This window comes from Sapajus apella, unplaced genomic scaffold (assembly GCF_009761245.1).
Source record: "Sapajus apella isolate SASKATOON/1434 unplaced genomic scaffold, GSC_monkey_1.0 scaffold133, whole genome shotgun sequence".
NCBI classification, from domain to species: domain Eukaryota; kingdom Metazoa; phylum Chordata; class Mammalia; order Primates; family Cebidae; genus Sapajus; species Sapajus apella.
This window is the reverse complement of record NW_022437073.1, coordinates 957,630-978,191: the sequence shown is the minus strand read 5'-3', so window position 1 is coordinate 978,191 and position 20,562 is coordinate 957,630. Positions and strand designations below refer to the sequence as shown.

The 20,562-nt window shown below is 37.1% G+C and overlaps 1 protein-coding gene across 3 annotated transcripts in view; it reads right to left on the bottom strand.

The window, feature by feature from the left end:
* Positions 1-268: 268 nt before the first annotated feature.
* Positions 269-20,562, bottom strand: part of CDC14A (cell division cycle 14A) — a 183,884-nt gene continuing 163,590 nt past the window's right edge. For 2 of the 3 annotated variants that reach the window (XM_032262941.1, XM_032262939.1), the window contains one exon: positions 269-2,296. In XM_032262941.1, coding sequence (XP_032118832.1) covers positions 2,267-2,296 — 30 coding nt within the window. In that variant the 3' untranslated portion in view covers positions 269-2,266. Of the gene's footprint in view, positions 2,297-15,949; positions 16,044-20,562 lie in introns of those variants that run through there. The other variant, XM_032262946.1, reaches the window with a different exon arrangement.

The following is a 20,562-nucleotide window of genomic DNA, read 5'->3' as shown; positions in this document are numbered from 1 at the left end:
AGAAAAAAAAATTTTAAGAGAAAGCAAGCAAGAACCTAACATCATAGGACTTTTGTGAAATTCAAAGTATAAGGTTTCTGTGAGTTCATTGTCATGTATTTCAGGCAATGGCCACAACCTAGAAAGTCAATAAAAGATAAACTAAAATCCGTAATGGAGATCTTGAAACACTCAAGGCACTAACAACACTGAAACAAAAATAAAATTATAAAGAGACTTCAGCACATTGATAACTCAAAAATCCAAATTATAAAAGCCAAAAAATGAGTAAATTGCATAAAACTTTTATTATTTATTAGCAGTGTATTCTTCTACACTTTAAAATAGACCAAAATATCTTTTGGAAGATAAACTATTCATAACAAAATACATGTCAAACAATTTTTATTATCAGAGTAGAATTACTTTGCTATATACTTTCTATATTATATACATCCACTTCTTGGTGTGTCTATGTATGCACATATGTAAAGTAATTTAAGACATACACATGTACACACATATGACATATATACACACATAATTATAGAACATTTACAGTAGTCAACTTTACAATCATTTTAAGAGCTTCACACAAATTAGTGTTCACAGAACTAAAACTGTCAACATGGTTCCCTTTCCCCTACTTTTCAAATGTCATCTGAATTACTTTCTATGATAACTTGAAGAAAACTATCATCTTCCTATACAATTAACCAATTTTTTATAATAATACATAATAAAATATTTTACTTTTTCGACTTTAGAAAAGATATATAACTCATTTTAGTTTTTGATTCTTAAATCATACAATTCATTTCTTTCAGCAGTTGGGTGTAATTTTTGGTACTGCAGTTATTGAAGGTTAATTTAACAAACCTGAGTCAAACATTCATTCAAATGCCTTTTTAAAAACATAAAACATGAACAAGATGTTTTGATGAGTACATACAATAGATTCAAGGTACTCCCCAATAAATACATTATAAATAACTGAATGGTTGGGAGTAAAGCAGTTCATATGAATCCGTTTAACTAGCACTTTCAGTGTCAAAGCAGTCCATCCTTAAGCAGCCTGGAAGGATATCAGGATGTAAGGCTTCTCGATTCCTCACAGAAATGAAACCTACAGGCTTCTGAAGACCTAAATATCAGATCATACTTACATGAAAGGGCTGTGAGTACCTATAAGGGTCCTTTCATTTTCATATTAGGTTCCAGATATGCTAGCATGTGCAGCAGGGGGTTGTACCCTGTTTTAAAAATATCTCCTTTAATACAGAGAACTACTTAGCAGCATCTTTTTCAGTTTTTTCTCTCCATTGACTTAAAACTGGTGTCAAACCATGGGTGATGACAGGCAACAACAACCTCGTACCCAAAGCAGGATATTCTAATTGGATTAAGAACTCTTTTGAAAGGAGGAAGGAAAGAAAAACATTTGGAATATTGAGTCATTTCACAGAGAAAAACCATGCTCTCAAAAGAAATATTCAGTGAATTCTGATCTTCCACTGCATGCTAAGTTTCTTAAAGCCCCCTTGGATGCAAAACTAACTCTAACAGGCTCAGCAACAAAAACAACGGGAAAGGGAATTGTCCTAAATCAGCCATCCCACACCATTATGGAGATAATGGAGATAAACTCCAATAAACTCAGTTAAATTAGACTGACTTCTGATAAACTCAGTTAAATTGGACTGACTTACCAAAAGAATGAACTGATTTGCTGTATTTATAGTGGGAGCATAAAAATCACTTTCTAAAACCTTTCTCCCTTACTTTTTCTTAATAAGAAGGAATTATTTATTCATTAGAGACAAAATCATACTAAAACTAAGTAGATTTAAAATACAAATTTTTGGTAGCAAACAGCAGGAAAATCTAAACCAAAATATAGTCTAGTTTTTACATAATATTATATGTTTATAAATTTATCAAAATAGCCTTTTAAAGTTCACAATACATATATAATGTAACACTGTACATGTAAATTGTATTACCAAAATACATTAAAAATAACCTTTCAAAATACCAAATTCAACATTAAAACTGTCTTTAAAAGTATGGAAATCTCCATAAACATAGTTTCAGTGCACTTATAGTAGTCATTAACCAGCTTTCTGTTTTCAAGTCTCTTGAAGGTGTTATCTTAGTGCTCTCTTTAATTTAAGGTAAGAAGGCAGAGATATTCTTCCAGCAAAAAGTTGCTTTCCCTCTCCACTGCTCGTCCAGATGAAGATATTGTGTCTAAGAGAAGAACAGCTTTCACTGGAGTGGCAAGGCCTTAGTAATGAACAGATTCAGACTGAAGGGACTGTGCAGGGAGAGACATAAACTGAGGTTAAATTCCATCACATGTAAAACTTCCAGCAAGTCATGCAGCTTCTCCCTTCCACACAAGGCAGCTTAGGTCTATTACATAAAAGATCAATGAAATAAACTAAGCCAAAATAGAAACAAAAAGACGGGCCACACAAAGCATTAGCTAAGGAAGAATGAGATATTCAATTATGCAAAGTGATTGTAAGAAAACTTTATATTTTAAAAGGTTTACTGATTTATTTATAGTGATTAAAAATTAAGATTTAATTTAAAAAAAAGATAGGTAGCCTAAACTCATCTCTAAGCATTTCTGCAATTAGTGAGTTTTACTTAAAAATATTAAAAGATACTTGTAACAAATTAAAGATGACTAGAATATAGTTTGCGGTGATATATACTTAAATTTAATTCAGTACATATCAATGGCATGCTTCTAATGCAGAATTAGCAGCCATTTAAATAAATTCCTTAAGAATGCTTGAATATAATAAATACCTTACAAATCCTTTCCCTTAAGGAGACACGAAGTACTACCAGCTTTGAAATCTGATCTTAAGACCCAAAAACATTCACGTAGAAGAGTCTTGCTGTCAGAACTTAATAAACAAGCAATTTTCAAGTAAACAATACAAGTTCTTCCACATCATATTAGATGCTAATATACAAAAGGAGTATGAGTGTGATATGTAACCAGAATGCCTGGGCAACAGATGTAAACCAGAAAAAGATAAAAGACAGTTGCAAAAAGTTTGTCAAATAGTTATTTTTTTTAGCAGGAATCAGTGGTTAGAAAAAGGAACATAAACCAATCTAAACATTAACAATATTTCTGCTGAATTCTTCCAATTAAATGCCAGAAGACAACAAAGTTTACTTGATTTTCTAGCAAATGCCCTTTTCTCCCACCCAATGATTATTTCTCAAATTAGTCTGTAACATTTTATTAAGGGGTCTTGTCAATTATAAGACAGGTCCATTTTGGTGATGATACAGGCTGTCAGTAAAAAAGAATCTGTCTGTTTTCCCAAGAACTTACAAAGGATTCAAGCTATCTTTACTCAGCTTCAAAGTCGCAGTGAATTTTACATCCTATGAACAGCCATTTAGTAAGTCCTTATTAACACAGTGCGTCAAAGAGTTATGGTCCCTGACCTCAAAGGGAAATAAAAGCCACGTCATAACAGATGTGAAGTGAAAAGACAGCGGTGTCAACGTTAAATAGTAATATATGTAGTGTAAAGTTAACAGTGCATTAAGAAAGGCTTAGGAGAGAGGTGGTTTTCAAGGTTGTCAGTTTCAAGAGCTGTAGCAAGAAAGGAAAAGTCCTGGCAGGTTGACTTTCTTATATGTGGCTCATGCTAAGACTCAAAACAGAAGCAAGATGATCAAGAATTAGAGCACTATCCTATAAACATACCTGAGCCCACAGTGGGAATAAAGGAGGGAAGACCCTGAGAAAGTCCAGTGAAATTGGTCAAAAGCCTTGAAGCCCATATACATTCCACTTGAGGGACACCAGCTACCACACTCGCAATTAGAGCATAAATATTTTTCTAGCTGCTTTTTCTCGATTTCTTCTAAGAAACCTCTGTCAGAGGGCAGAGCCAATTAAGCCCCCCAACCCCGTAAGAATGCCACAAAAGTGTGTGTGTGTGTGTGTGTGTGTGTGTGTGTGTGTGTGTGTGTGTGTGTGTGTGCAACTTAACTAGGGCTTTCTTGAGAATATTTAACTTTTACTTTTGTTCCAGTTAGTAAAGTTGTGCATGTTGTCACTAACAGAAATGATAAACTCTTCAAATTGCATATAACTTGGAACAAAGTTGATTTTGCAAGCTCTATCAATTATCAATAAACAGAGACGTAGCAAATAAACATCAGACAAACAACCTTTGTTAAGCCAACTTTTTTAGAGGGTTTTTTATGTGTACATCAATATAGAGGGGGCAAATATGTATGTGTGCATGTATATTTACATAAACACATATATTCATTTATTTATTTACTTATTTATTTAATGAATCATGGCACCCAGTGAACTGGAAAAAAGAAATGTCTAGAATATTTTAAAGATTTCTACTATTCATATGGAGAATATATTCATTAGTCTTCTGGCCAAATCCTTTACTTTCACACAGAGCTCACAAGCTCTGGCTGGTGTTTAATCCAGCCTCAGATACAGTTCGCCACAAGCCCCGCTACTGCTTTTTCCACCCCCCTAATTTGCTCTCTTATGTTGCCTAACTGGCCCTGCAGGCCTCTGCAAACACCATTTGGCCAAATAATGGTTGGCCCTTCTGTCCCACCAGCTCAATTCATTCAACAAATAACTACTGAACATCAACTGTATCTATTAGGTACTAGGGTATAAAAATACAATACCAATGTCCGAAAAACAAAACATATTCCATGGTTTCTTTACATGGCATAAAGGAAAGGGAAATAAAAGATCAGCAAAAAGGGCTTAGCAAATTAGTCTGACATCAGTATTTTGTAACAAATTAACTTCCTTTCATTTTCAATCTAAAATAAAAATCTTAATAGAAATGCACTAAGGGGTCGGACATGGTGGCTCACGCTACTTAGGAGGCTGAGGCAGGAAAATCACTTGAACCTGGGAGGTGGAAGTTGCAGTAAGCCCAGATCGTGCCATTGCACTCCAGCCTGGGTGGCAGAGTGAGACTCTGTCTCAAAAAATAAAATAAAATTAAAAAGCAATGCACTAAAGGGAGAAGAGAATTGTTAAAGTCTCCAAGATCTATTCACTATTCACTTAACAAAAGCATAACTAACACCGTGAGACCTTTTTACTCGGGGAGCAACAGTGTTGGATGACAGGAATATTTAAACTTCAAGTACCACATGGTTATCCTACAGGGTTGCATTGAGGGTCTCTCTGGGTCATTCGTACTTGGCTACAGTTGAGGAAACCTCAAGGAAAAACACAAGTATTCTCCATTTGAAATCTTAGATAGGATAGATAAGCCGCGAGTGCCTGGTTTGACTTTATACACATCATAACAAAGCATAACTTCATGCTTTTGTTGTAGTCATAGGTAGGACTACCAACTATATAAAATGTTTTCCAAACGTGCATGTATTGTAAAGTTGCTAATAGCCCAGAAAAGACAATGGCCAGTTGCTAGCATTTTTAATTCTTATAGTAAAAATGCAAATATATTTTGAATTCCATGAACAGTGTTATTGCAATTGATTTTATTATTAAAAATGGATTAAATTCAACTATCTACAGTTCTTAATAAATTAGATATATTACTTGACAGGTCAATTTTTCTGAGCTAGGTATTTAAGTACTTTCTATATGCTAAGCACAGTTCTAAACATCTGATATGTATTCACACATTAAATGTTTCAGACAACCCACTTTACAGATGAGGAAACTGAGGTATGAAGCAGTAATTAGCCCCAATTCATGTAATTAAGAATTGGTGGGGTTGGAATTTGAACCCTAGCAGTCTGATTCTAAAGCTCAAACCTTTAGCTACCATAGTTTAATGCCTCAAGACAGCCAGCATTTGTCCTGTGATCACTACACCTTCATTCAATCCAACATTCTCTATCACCCTGACATAGACAAATAATGACCTTAGACATCATATGATTCTGAGTGAATAAAAAAATATTGATTTTCATCAGGCCTGAATCCAAAGAATTTTCAGGAATATTCTAAAAGAAATTTTCACTGTAAGAACATCCATGCTTAAGTGTTATGATTGATTAAAATTTTAATTCTGCTTAGCCAATTTTTTTTGTTGTTACCATAATGAGTTAATGAATCTGAAATACCAAATAAATTATAGCAATGACAATGGAGATGGTTATAAAGAAAACAAAACCTGAAATATAAATGTCATTTTATAAGTTAGCCCTTGTTTATGTAACCAAGAGATTTTAATTTCTCAAATATAATATTCAAGTTCATTTCATTAGTAAGTTCAACAGAGTTATCATGAGTTAGGACCAGATCAAGTGTATTATGAATAGGTGGTATTATTATTGTATGAATACCATAAAACTAAAAATGTAGCAATATTCAACCCGAAAAATAAGGATAAAATTGCCTTACACTTGCAGCCCCCAAAATTTTTATGTCAAAATATAAGCTTCCATCAAGAAGTCTTGTTCTCTGAAAGGAGTAAGATTTGACATAAAACAAAGTGTTAGGTAAGGAGATCAAGACAATTTGTTCTGTTCTGGAAATTTGCTACTAATCTGTTTTGGCAGATGTAGGTAGTAACTTTAAAATTTTAGCTATTCTGGAGGTGTTTCTTTTTTAAACAGCCCAGTTATCTAATCATGGTAGGAAAATGTCTAATAATTATAGATATAAATATTGTACAGATAGTTAATAAATAAAATACATTAGCTATCAAAAATAGCAAATTATAAAGAATGATGAAAGATTAAGGTCCTTGACAGCAAATGAATGTAACAATGTCTTAATGTTCAAATAACTTGAACCAAAGGATCCAACAGCCTGGAATGTTAGCATCCTACTAAGGTCGAAATCCTGACTCAAAACGTTCATGGACTTTTTGCCACACTGACATTTTCTTTCCTGCATTTTCCCTAGTCCTTTAAGGAAGAAAAAATAGTCCACTAGTTATCACTGGTTTAAATTCTAACTACAGAGGCAGAAAGCACCGAAAAAAATGGTTTGTTTTAATGTGATTGAAATTAAAGGAAAAAATACATGTTTGGCAACATGGTATTTAATATATAACTATAGAGCTTTAAGTTTTAATGAACAAATACAACACCAGGGAAAAATAAATACACCCATAACTGCCTCTGTACTTCTAGGTCTCTTTATGCCTTTGTAAAAGTTTCCAGTTTTGGTATTATTACAAATTAACACATAAAATGTGTGTATTGATACATATTTCCATAACTGTGGTTTCACAATACTGAAAGTATTTTTTATTTTTTTATTTCAACAGATTTTGAGGTATGAGTGGTTTTTGCCTACAGGGATGAATTATATAGGGGTGAAGTCTGCAATTTTAGTGCACCTGTCACCCAAGTAGTATACATTGTACCCAATATGTACAGTGCTGAAGGAACTTGCTTCTGTTAATATGATACATTTTTCCACCAATAACACTAGATGAAATGTAGCTGGATATGGTTTTTTTGGCATCATATTAAGATAAAAAGATTAGTGATAAAATCAGGTTCAAAAGATGTGTGTACATTTTTCCATAGTGTTCTCTGCATTTCAGGGACCTCAAGACTTAACAAGCCAATTTGGGTTCATTATAATGCTATATAAAATAGTCTTTCACCTTCCTACATGACTTTTAATAGATTCTTTTTTCTGGAGAAATTTAATATATGCTTTTCAACAATCACAAAGAGCTCAATTGTTAGATGACAGATTGTTGACACCCAGCTTGACTCAGTCAACCATTACATGAGTGTTTTCAGTTCATCTGAATACCAAAATTATATTGATGCAAAGTCGGTTAAAATTTATTTTCTCTTATTTTAGTAAAGCCATATTTCTAGAAAAAAAATACACAACTCTCGGATTACTGTATTTTAAAGCTAAAGCTAGAAACTTATTTTGCTTTTTGTTAGTACTTCACAGCCTAAGAACGAGACCCAGGCTCCTAAGCACTTTAGCTTAACATTCACGAACCCAGATACATTATCCGACTTTTAGTTCAATAAATATTTATTAGGCACTTATACTGTACTATGGAACCTCAGGAAACAAAGATGTTTCTCAGAAGCTTAAAAGAAAGCAGAGGAGAGACAGAATCATGTGTAACTGACTATAATATGAGAGCATCAGCACTCCAAGGAGAGTAGAGAAAGGAAAAGGCATTCCGTTTGGATGGCCACAAATGCTTATCAAAAAGATAACTATTGAGCCAGGTCAAGAAATTTAAAACCAAGCAGAAAAAGGAGGGAAAGCAGAGTGGACTGAAAGTGCTAGGGTTCGGGCTCAAGGCAGAGGATGGCACACTTGCAAAATGCAGGTCAGGTGCCAGGTAGAGCTGCTGGAGAGGAGGCTGGCAGGGAGGCACAGGGCCCGACAGGGAAGAACCCTGAATGCCAAGCCAGGGGAGCCAGACTTGACCCAGTAGGCAGACTGGAGCCACTGAACAATGTCAAATATGAGAAGGATTTGATTAGCTCTGTGTCTTAGAAATTTAACACTGACAACAGTACAGAGAAGAGATTAAAGGCAAGAGACAGGAAGAAAATGTAAAGGGTTATACGATAGTTCATGAAGACCTTAATTAGGGCAGCAGTGGTAAGGATGGAGGGACAGAGAGGTATTTTAGAGGGAGACTTGATAGGACTTAGTGACTGATGTGACAGAGGGAAAGGCAGGTAGAAGTAGTGTCAGAGATGGCTTTAAATGTCCAGCTTGGATGATCGGATGAATAAAGATGAGATGATTTGGCTAAGAAACCAAAGAAGAGCTGGCAATGGGAAGGAACCTGTATTCTCTCCAACCCAAGTAACACCCAGAGGAAGCTGGGGGTGTAGATCCAATGCTCAGGAGGTTACCCAAAGAGCAAAGAGCCAATATAACGAGAATCATTAAGGGGCAGGCAAAGGAAGGCGGTGATTTAAGGGGGAAGAAAGGCAAAACAGAGGAAAATAGTATTCAAAAAATCAAAGGGGAAGAGAAATTACAGGGGAAAAAGTAGCCAGTATTGTCAAATACTACAGATAGACTAAGGAGAAGAAGGACTAACAGGAGTCCATCAGATCTGGCTTTGAAGAAGTGGGCAGGAATCTGTGGGAGAGACTTTCACCAGAATGAGGGGGCACCTCCCAGCTACAGAGCGAAGAGCACCAAAGAGACATGGGAGGCGGCAGCTCAGGCTTCGCTTTCCCCAAGTTTGGCCATAAAGGAGGAACTGTGATAGGAAGACAGGACTGAGGGAAGACTCCTCCCCAGTCCCCACCAGCCTACCAACTTGGATGTGCACGTTTGCAGGTGAGGAGATCTGCAATTGGAGGGTAAGAGGCTGAAGATATAAAAGGGGAAGGAAGTGGATGGGGCAACTTCCTGGGAGAGTCTGGCAACAGTACAGGTAGGTAGAGTTACCACTGGAAAACAGTAGGGTTTCTTTGGATTTAAAAGGGAAGGAAGAAAATGGATGAGTCCAGAGGCAGATAAACTTTGAGATAGAGAAGAGGGCAGTAGAGGAAATTACTTCTGATAAATTCTACGTTCTTAGCAGATCTCAAGGCAGCGTCAACTGGCTCTGGAGATCAGGAAGGGTTGTGTTGGGAAAAATGTGAAAAAGTTTTGGAACAGCCAGGTGGAAAAGAGAAAAGGAGCCAAAAAGGGATAAGACAACTAATTAGGAGCACTGAAGGGCTGGGTAAATTAGAAACACATTTGAGATGGAGCCAATTGGCAAAGCTATGGGATTTTCTCCAACAGTGCTCTGAGGAGAGAGATGAAGAACAGATGTAACAGATGGCTGAATTGATCTAATTTTGGAGACTGGTAATCAAGTGGTTACAGAATGTCCAGCTGGAAGTGAGAGTGTTGGTAAAAAGGAAGCAAAAATGACTATGCAGGCTACAGAAGGAAAGAGGTAAACTGAGATGGCTGGGGAAGCAGGCAGGGTCAGAAAGAAGTCACGGGGTAGGGCTAGGAGGACAGGGCAGTGTTTAAAGGAGGCTGGCAGGATTCAAGATGTCAGAAGCAATGTGCTAAGCAATAAGAAGTTTTATTACATGAATTTTCAAGTGAACAAAAATAAAGATAACTGAAGTTAAGCAAGTTTAAAGTAAGATCACTGTGACACTTTGGGCAAGTTATTGCAACTCTGAGTCTTGATTTCCCCATCTGTAAATAGCAGGTTAAATAAGAGAATGGATATAAAGTACCTAACACTCTGCCAGGCACATAGAAGGTATTCAAGAAACAGTCAATGATGATAATGGTTAGAAAAATGTTACAGTTGTCCAGAATGTTGGCAGTGCCCAGGTAGCTAAAAACTAGAAGCCAAAGTCTTCCAGGGATGAAGGGAGGTAATAACAGTGATGAGGACAAAAAGATGAGTATCCTTGGATGATGTTTTCAACAGAGAGGAGAGCGTGGAAACAAGGTTCCTAATAGGAAGTAGGAATACAGCCTTTCTCCTCTTAACCATAAACATTTAGGAGCTACCAGAGAATAAGCAGTTTGTACTTAAAGAGTAAATAAGGGACAACGAGATGGAATGGGTCAACCTTATTTTGCTCGCTTTCAAATGGTGACTTCTTAATTTTTTTCTTATGGCCTACTTGCTTTTTCATAACAGAAGGCTGAAGGACTCACAGCAGTCTGCCCAAGAGAGAAAATATCTACTTCTAAACTGATAAAAACCGTTCTCTCCCACATATATCAACCTTTGAGTTGGTTAGACATTCACTATCAAAGAGAGCCTGTGTCATTTACCAAAAGCTTCTGTTAGGGGCAAATCCAATGACTTTACAAGCAATGTACATGTGGTATCTGTGCTTGTTTGCACGTGCATGCACATCCACATCTATGTGTATCTGTGTGTAAGAGGGAGTTGCAATAAAAACATGACTTTCTAAGTTAAAGCTCTGACACACACATGCACACAGAGTAAAATTTAAATTTTTGGAAGAAACAAACGATCTACACAATATTGGAAAAGGTGGCCCAGCAATCCCATTACTGGGTATATGCCCAAAGGATTATAAATCATTCTATTATAAAGACACATGCATATGTATGTTTACTGCGGCACTGTTCACAATAACAAAAACTTGGAACTACCCAAGTGCCCATCAATGATAGACTAGATAAAAAAATGTACATATACACCATGGAATACAATGCAGCTATAAAAAAGGATGATTTCATGTCCTGGCAGGGACATGGATGAGGCTGGAAACCATCATTTTCAGCAAACTAACATAAGAACAGAAAACGAAACACTGCACGTTCTCACTCATAAGTGGGAGCTGAACAATGAGAACACATGGACACAGGGAGGGAAACATCACACCCCAGGGCCTGTCAGGGGGTAGGGGACTAGGAGTGGGATGGCATTAGGAGAAATAGCTAATGTAGATGAAGGGGTGATGGGTGCAGCAAACCACCAGGGCACACGTATAACTACGTAACAAACCTGCAGGTTCTGCACATGTATCCCAGAACTTAAAGTATAATAACAACAAAAAAAAAAAAGAAAAAGAAAAGATGCAAGTATGGACTGAATATACCCACAATCAAACAGGTAAGCATAGCCCAATGCTAGATGCTTTGGAGATATCAAAAATAAAAAATATTTTCTAACCTCAAATTAACCAAGGAATTCAGTGGGGATTCAAGGCCCACATGCACAAGATAGGTGACTCTCATCAGAGAGAGGGATAAGGAAGGCCCATAATGAATACAGACAGAATGACTTCAGAAAACATCATGATTACATTGGTCTCGTGAGGTTAAGAAAGTCTACACAGAGGAGGTGGTTGGACTTAGGCCAACTCCTGATGGAAAGGAGCTGAGAGGCAATGGGAGGGAGGAAGGGAGACCAAGCTGAGGACATAGCACGTAAGAAAAGCACAGAGGTAGGAGGAGCCGCACACATTCAAGTGCATAAGAAACTGCCTGGCAGAAGCAGAAGGTTCATGCTCAGGAGTGGAGGGAAATGAGTTTGGAAAGCTGGTTGCTGAAGGCTGAAAAGGCACTGATGGGCAAGCTGCAGAGACTGGACCTACTTCATATCAAGATAGTACGTTCCAAACTACCCTCTGTATGCATGTATTAAACATTTTTTAAAGATGAAGAAGAAAGAAAAGGCACAGCAAGAATTAAAAGTAAGGTCAACATTTTTGTGGCCCAGAAACAATCAAGACAGTGGTGGGACTCTGGCTACACAGCTGGAAGCCGGCAGAGGTAGCCAGATGTTGCATTCCTGTGGGCACACAGGTCGAAAGCCCCTGGTGTGAAATGAGGGCTGGAGTCAGGCTCTCCCACATGGGGAAGGAGGCTGAGAGAAGTTGGGACCAATGCCCTCCGGTCAGGGCTGAGGGGGAGTCACATCCCTGTCTGAGATGCAAGCCTGGAGGAGCTCACCAAGAGACGGGAGCCTGGGTCACTAAGGTCTGTTTCTAGACTGAAAGGCCTACATTATCAGGTAGTGTGGACAAGAAGGCTAGCAGATGAGGAGGGAAAAACAGAGAGAGAGGCATCACACAAAAACTCCCATCCAATGTGAATTTACCAACTAAAATTTCCTAACACACAAGGAAAATGAACATTATAAGGACTGACAAAGTCTGCAACCACAAGGCAAACTCACAGGCTGAGAGCAATACAAATGCCTTATCCTCCAGGTGAAAAAATAAAAAATATACAACAAAAGAGTAAGAAGCCACAAAACAAAAACAGGGGCCCAAATTAGAACAGATGGAAAAAATTAGAAATGCTGGAAAAGAAAGATATAGCCCCTGAAATCAAAGGTCAGTGGAATGGACACATTAAAGAAAATTCATGAATTGAAAAATAGCTGTATTCAATCAGAATACAGCCAGACCTTAGGAACTGAAAATATAAAACAGAATGTAAGAAATATTGAGGACAGATGGAAAGGCTCCAATATAAGTCTAGGGGCTATTGGCCAGGTACATTCCTGTAATCCCAGACTCATTCCTGTAATCCCAGCACTTTGGGAGGCCAATGTGGGCAGATCACCTGAGGTCAGGAGTACAAGACCAGCCTGGCCAACAGGGCAAAACCCCATTCATACTAAAAATGCAAAAATTAGGTGGGCGTGGTGGCAGGCACCTGTAGTCCCAGCTACTCAGGAAGCTGAGGCAGGAGAATTGCTTGAACCTGGAAGGTGGAGGTTGTAGTGAACCAAGACTGTGCCACTGCACTCCAGCCTTGGTAACACAGTGAGACTCTATCTCAAAGAAAAAAAAAGAAGTTTGGGAGTTACTGCAAAAGGAGAAAGTAAGAGGAAAGGCAGCAAAGCAATATCCAAAAAGATAGTGGAGCTGGCAGTGGTGGCTCAAGCCTATAATCCCAGCAACTTGGGTGGCCAAGGCAGGAAGATCACTTGAGGACAGGAGTTCAAGACCAACCTGGGCAACATAGCAAGACACTGTCTCTACAAAAAAAGAGAATGAAGGCTGAGAATTTTCCATAACTAAAAAAGCAGCCCTAAGATTGAAAGTACACACTGACGCCAAGCAAGATAAATTATAATGAATCTGTATCTAGCTATATTATGGTGAAACTGTAGACTTTCAAGAAAAAAACCTTATAATAATTAGTTTTATTCTTCGACCACAAAAGCTATTAAACAAAGGCTTACATTAGGAAACTAGTATTTTAAGTGGTTTCTGGCAGCAGTGCAAAACAGAAAGAGCAAATCATTTTCAACAAAAGATTCCCGCATGAAGTTTTTAACGGAGGACAATGGCTTGTATGTCTTTGTCTTACCTTGCTCTACCAAAAAATACTGGGCTCATGGTAGACACTTACATAAATATTAGCTATAACTTTATTAATTGGATAAGCTTCCATTTCATTTAATTTCATTTTTTAATGGGGTCTCTCTGTATTGCCCAGGCTGGTCTCAAACTCCTGACCTCAAGTGATCCTCCTGCCTTAGCCTCCTAGAGTGCTAGGATTATAGTGTGAGCCATTGCACCCAGCCAGCTTTTATAGGAATATAAAAAGCACTTGCTTTCTTTTACTCCTAACCAAAAAATAAGACACAGATTAAAATAAGACTCTTTCCTATTGACCTAGTAGTAGTATTGACACTACATAAGAAACAAAGTATAAAATTAAGCTAATCAACCAAGGCAATTCACAACTCTAATACACAGAGAATATATTAATTCTTACCTATTATATATTTCTGATCAACCTTATCACTTAAAGCAAGTTTAATGTTTTCAAGTCTTTTCAAATAGAGAGTCAAAAATAGCTGACAGGCTTTATACAGAACATAAACCACTATTTAACACTGGAAACTTAAATAATAGTTTCACATATATATGTGCAAATACTGCAAACATATAAATAGCTTATATGCAAATTTAAAGGCATTGTCTGAACCATGCTGACCTTGTAACGATTTGATGCTTTCTCAAGTAAACAGTCTCACGTCCCCTTGGGAAGGGAAAAAAAAATCTCAATGTTGAATGAATGCCAAAGATGTGGTTCAATACTGAAATTGAGCTCATGTTCTTGATATAATACAGTTAATATCCCTTAGCTGAAAAATTACATCAAATCTAAAGCAATGCCACAACAAAGAGGAAAGACGAAAAACCACAGCAACTTAAATATACAACAGAAGGTTAGAAAGCTAGTCCTAATCGTTAACTGTAGTAAATATTAACACGTAGTTAATATTTAATGTTAATATTAATATGAATTAATAAATGAATAAATATTGATACGGTTTGGATGTTTTATCCCCTCCAACTGTCCTGTTGAAATGTGACTCCAATGTTGGAGGTGGGCCTAGTGGGAGGTGCTTGGGTCATGGGAGTGGATGCTTCATGAATGGCTTGGTACCATCCTCCCAGTCACGAGGGAGTTCTCACTCTATGAATTCACATGGATCTGGTGGTTTAAAACAGCCTGGCACATCCTCCCTGTCTCTTGTTCCCTCTTGCCATGTGATCCGTGTGTCCCCCCTTTGCCTTCCACCATAATTGTTAGCTTCCTGAGGACTCACAGGAATTTATTTGTGAGCCAAATAAATCTTTTTTATTTATAAATTACCCAGACTCAGGTATTTCTTAATAGCAATAAAAGCAGACTAATAAAAGCATCAAATCTAAAATCAGGACAAGATGACCAATTTTTAAAATGGAGACTAGGCAGAGGGAAAAGACATCAAGTTTACATCAGGAAACACTATCACATACCACTGGAAAGTATTAGAACTTTACTGTGAATGGATATTCAAACAATCAAAAAGTAGTTTATCACTGTCAGCACTAACATTTTTCCAAAGTAAAAATGAACCATGCTTTAGTGCAGTGCCAATCACTCAGTAGATTTTCATCAAACTGGTTATTTTATAAAGCTAGACTCCAATATTTTGATCTTATTCCAGGCCCTACTTTAAAGACCAGTAACTCCTTAAAATACGTATATATTCTGCCTGATGTTATAAACAAAAGAACTTAACCTGTTCATAGGCCACCAAGGTTGTTCTTACATTGGTCAAATTTGAGATGGAAAACATCCACACAGTCTTCATAACCAAAGAGCAGCATTAACCAGCTGAGTATAAAAATAGCTACTATCACTAGAAAAGGGAACTATATGTAAGCCAACTTCAACTGTCATATAAGAATGCTAAGGTAAAGTAGGAAGCACACAATATTTCATTTCCATTTTGCTTTCAACATTCAACCAAATGAGGGTTTTAATTTGTAATTCCCTCCTGTGACCAGTAATGTGTTAGAAACCATGAACTATAAAAGAACTTTTTGAAATGTCTGCAAAAGGAAGTTTAAAATTTGGAGACAATTCTTATATACACAGACAATACGTAAATGAATATAGATGTTCATTATGTAATAGCACGCACAATAAAATAAAGTACTAATTATAGGGTGGATTCAACTTACTGGGGAGAGCTTCACAGAGGACACGGAAGGTAATATATGTCTTTATTTAAAGATGAGAAATTGGTAAGGAGATCAGGGGGCTTCCAAGAAAGGGCTTCCTAAAGACTAGCAGTAGGCATGAACACAGTAGGTGAAGAGGACAAGAGAACAAGCAGGGTAAATGCTGGCACAAAAATACAATACAGAAATGCAATACAGAGGGCCTGAAAGCTCAGCAAAGAAAGTCAGTATTTATGTTCTAGCACTAAGGGACCACTGGTCTTTTCTGAACAGGGAAATCAGATGTTGAAATCTATATCTATTCTCTGGCAATGCTTTGAAGCAAGGGTTGGCAAACTGCAGGTCACTATCCAAATGCAACCCACCACCTATTTTTGTTAATGAAGTTTTATTTAACACAGCCACACCTTTCGTTTATGTGTTGAGTTGAATAGTTGGGACACAAAGCTAAAAATCTTGACTGCCTGGCCCTTTACAGGAAAAGTGTGCCAACCCTAATTTAAAGTAGGTATTAAAGGTGGAAAGAGACAAGTTAGGAAGATTATAAAAGACTCAAACACAACAGGGATGAGGAAGCAACTGAATGGAGAAGAAAGGAAAAATTTCAAGAGACAATGAATGGCACCATTGACATTACCTACAACCTTCACCGTGAGAATATCCCTGAAAATGTCTGAAGACAGAAGAGTGCATAACAAAGCTTATCATAGGCTATAATAACTTTTACTTTTTTGTATAGTTTTATTATTAAAGCTATAGCGCATTCTTTCATTTAAACATCCATCCATCCTTTTATCCAATCAACAAATACTTAATGAGTACCTAATATATGCCATGCACAGGGCATATAACTATGAAAACCAGAGGCTCCATCCCTGCCCTCACAAAGCATATAGTCTAGCGGATGATGTGAATTCAGAGTGAAAAAAAAGTATTGTGATTTAGACCAAGATGGGATGTAGGGAGGCTTATGGGAGAAGCACCATGACCTAACTCAGCTTTGAGGGTCAGGTAAGGTCAATGTAGATGACTAGTAATCCAGTGATTAAGTGTCATAAAAATAAAGCATAGCAAATATTCAAGGCAGATACCACAAGTAATTTCAATTTAATAAAATACTTCCACCCCACCTACACCATAATCACATGTCCCTCATTTCTTAAGCATTTGAAAACTCCTCTGAGTGTCAAGGAGTGAAACTCATTTTTTACAGTAAGTGGGTCAACAAAATGTAACCTTGTGTATGCATCGCACAGGGCAGTAGAGACTGCAAGACTAGCAAAAGAGGACAAATTAATAAAAATAAAATCTGACTGTTCCTCAGCATTCTGTCACAACCAGAAGGAATCCTTAACATTTGTTCTTGTTTTCTGTGTTAAATGATTTAATGACAGAATAAGGAAATCATTTTTACATTTTTCTGGGGGCTGAACTGCTGCAAAAAGTGAGTGAGCAATTGCAGCTTTCAAAAGAGATGCTAATTGTAGCTTTTAAAATATTAGATTCCCTCTAAACACCCATCACCCCATCCCTTAAGAGTTTCTGGGTCTTTCTTAAAGGTTCTGGGAGGATATTGTCATGCAGACTTCATTTTCCTACCTAAGAATCTTCAAACCTTTTTATTAAGTGATTTTCCTAGTTCTCCAAGGCTCCTAATCTCACATCTTCAGAAGTGCTAGAACTAGAAGGATGATCTTATTTAGACAATAAACCCAGTATAATTAGACAAGCTGCAGTGGACCATAAACAAAAATAACCCATAACCTCCAATCTTATTCCACACAAAGTGGGAATTTCCACCATAGTTTAGCTTTTGGACCACATCAGCAGAGGTAGGACTTGGAACTTTCCCTCTCACAGGAGGTTTTCTAGGCAAAGTTAAAGGGGGGAGGGTCTGCTACAAAGACCTGCTGCTTCTTACTTCCAGGGAGGGTGACAGGGCGGAAAATGTTGTTGTGCTGATAATTCTATTTATAAATGTTTTTCTTTACAATAAGATGATAAATTTAGGAGGGCAGAGAAGGAAAGTAGCAGCAACTGCCCACACTATTACTTTAAATTCAATTATTTAAAAATCACTCTATTCTCACCAGAAGAGGGATGAGGAGAAGTGAAAAGAAATAAAAAAATATGGAACAAGGCCCAAAGCAAGTTATATAAACATCATTAGGGGAGATCAACAATTGTCTAAAGAATACTCCCATGATTCTACCAGCAAAAAGGAAAACAAAAAAGTAGAACATTATTCTTGTCAAGCTACCAATGCTGCTGGCATTCAGCTATAAATGTGGATTACACAATACCTGTACACGTGTAATCTGCAAGGTATTTATATAGTCATGTGTCACTTAATGACAAGGATACACTCTGGGAATGTATCCTTAGGCAATTTCATCGTTATGTGCACATGATAGAGTGCACTTACACAAACCTAGATGGCAGAGCCTGCTACATACCTGGGCTAAATGGTATAGCCTATTTTGCCTCTAGGCTGCAAACTTGTATGGCATGTTATTGTACGGAATATTGTAGGCAACTATAACACAATGGTAAGTACATGTGTCTAAACATACAAAGGATACAGTAAAAATATGGTATAAAAGATTTACAAATTGTACACCTGGCACTTACCATGGATGGAGCTTGCAGGACTGGAAGGTGCTCTGGGGTGGTCAGTGGGTTGGCAGTGATGGAATGTGAAGGCCTAGGACATTACTGAACTCTACTGTAGACTTTATAAGCACTGTACACTTAAGCTATATTAAATCTACATTAAAATTTTTTCTTTCATCAATAATCAATTGACCTTAGCTTACTGTAACATTTTATTTTATAAACTTTAATTTTTAACCTTCAATTCTTTTGTAATAACACTTAGTTTATGATTTTTTAATTTTTTATCAACTCCCAATCACTTGGAATACTTAGTTTAAAATACTGTACGTATACTGTACAAAATTTTTTTTTTTTTTTTTTTTGAGACGGAGTTTCACTCTTGTTACCCAGGCTGGAATGCAATGGCGCGATCTCGGCTCACCGCAACCTCCGCCTCCTAGGTTCAGGCAATTCTCCTGCCTCAGCCTCCTGAGTAGCTGGGATTACAGGCATGCGCCACCATGCCCAGCTAATTTTTTGTATTTTTAGTAGAGACGGGGTTTCACCGTGTTGACCAGGATGGTCTCGATCTCTTGACCTCGTGATCCACCCGCCTCAGCCTCCCAAAGTGCTGGGATTACAGGCTTGAGCCACCGCGCCCGGCCAAAAATATTTTCTTTTACATTCTTATATTTTTTTCTATTTTAAACATTTTTAGTATTGTCTTTACTTTCTGAATTTTGTGTTTAAAATGAAGACACAGAAACACACATTAGCCTAGGCCTACACCAGTTCAGGATTATCCATATCACTGTCTTCCACCTCCACATCTTGTCCCATTGGAAAGTCTTCAGGGGCAGTAACACATGGACTTGTCATTTCTTATAATAACAATGCCTTCTTCCAGAATATCTCCTGAAGGGCCTGCCTGAGGCTTACAGTTAACTTTTTCTTTCTTTTTTTTTTTGGAAGAAAGAGAGAAAGAAAGAAAAAGAAAAAAAAAGAATAAAGGAAAGGAAGAAAGAGGAAGAGGAAGAGGGAGAGAGAACAGGGGTGTGGCTTTTCTGCCCGGGGTTAAAATGCAGTCTAAAAATGGGTATGCCTGTAATTATGTTTAATAATAGAGAAATTAAAAAAAAAAACGAGGGAAGAAAATAATTAACAAGCAGCCAACCAATATTTCATTTAAACCTGTAAATACGTGTGATGTAGTACTGATAAGAGTGTATATTTTGTGTATTTAAAGTGGAGAGCTCTATGAATGTTAATTAAGTCTACTTGTTCCGGATCTGAGTTCAAGTCCTGAATATCGATGTTAACTTTCTGTCTCATTGATCTGTAAGTCTCCCACTATTATTGTGTGGGAGTCCAAGTCTCTTTATAAGTCTTATATATCTGGGTATTTCTGTATTGGGTGCATATACGTTTAGGATCTTTAGCTCTTCTTGTTACATTGATCCTTTTATCTTTATGTAATATCCTTCTTTGCTTCTATGGATCTTTGTTGCTTTGAAGTCTATTTTATCAGCAAAATTTGCAACTCCTGCTTTCTATTTATTTTTGCTCTCCATTTGGTTGGTAAATTTTTCTCCATCCCTTTGTTTTGAGTCTTTGTGTATCCTTGCATGTGAGATGGATCTGGATGTAGCATACCAATGGGTCTTGGCTTTTTTTGCCCATCTGTGTCTTTGGATTGGGGGATTTAGTCAATTTAAATTTAGAATTAATAACAATATATATGACTTTGATGCTGTCATTTAATGTTGGCTGGCTGTTTTGCCCATTAATTGATGCAATTTCTTAATTATGTTGATATTCTTTATTTTTTGGCATTTTTTAGAAAGGCTGATACTGGTTGTTCCTTTCTATTTGTAGTGGTTCTTTCAGAAGCTCTTGTAAAGCAGGCCTGGTGGTGATGAAATCTCTGAGTGCTTGCTTGTTCACAAAAGATTTTATTTTTCCTTCGCTTATGAAGCTTAGTTTGGCTGGATGTAAAATTCTGGGTTGAAAGTTCTTTTCTTTAAGGATGTTGAATATTGGCCCCCACTC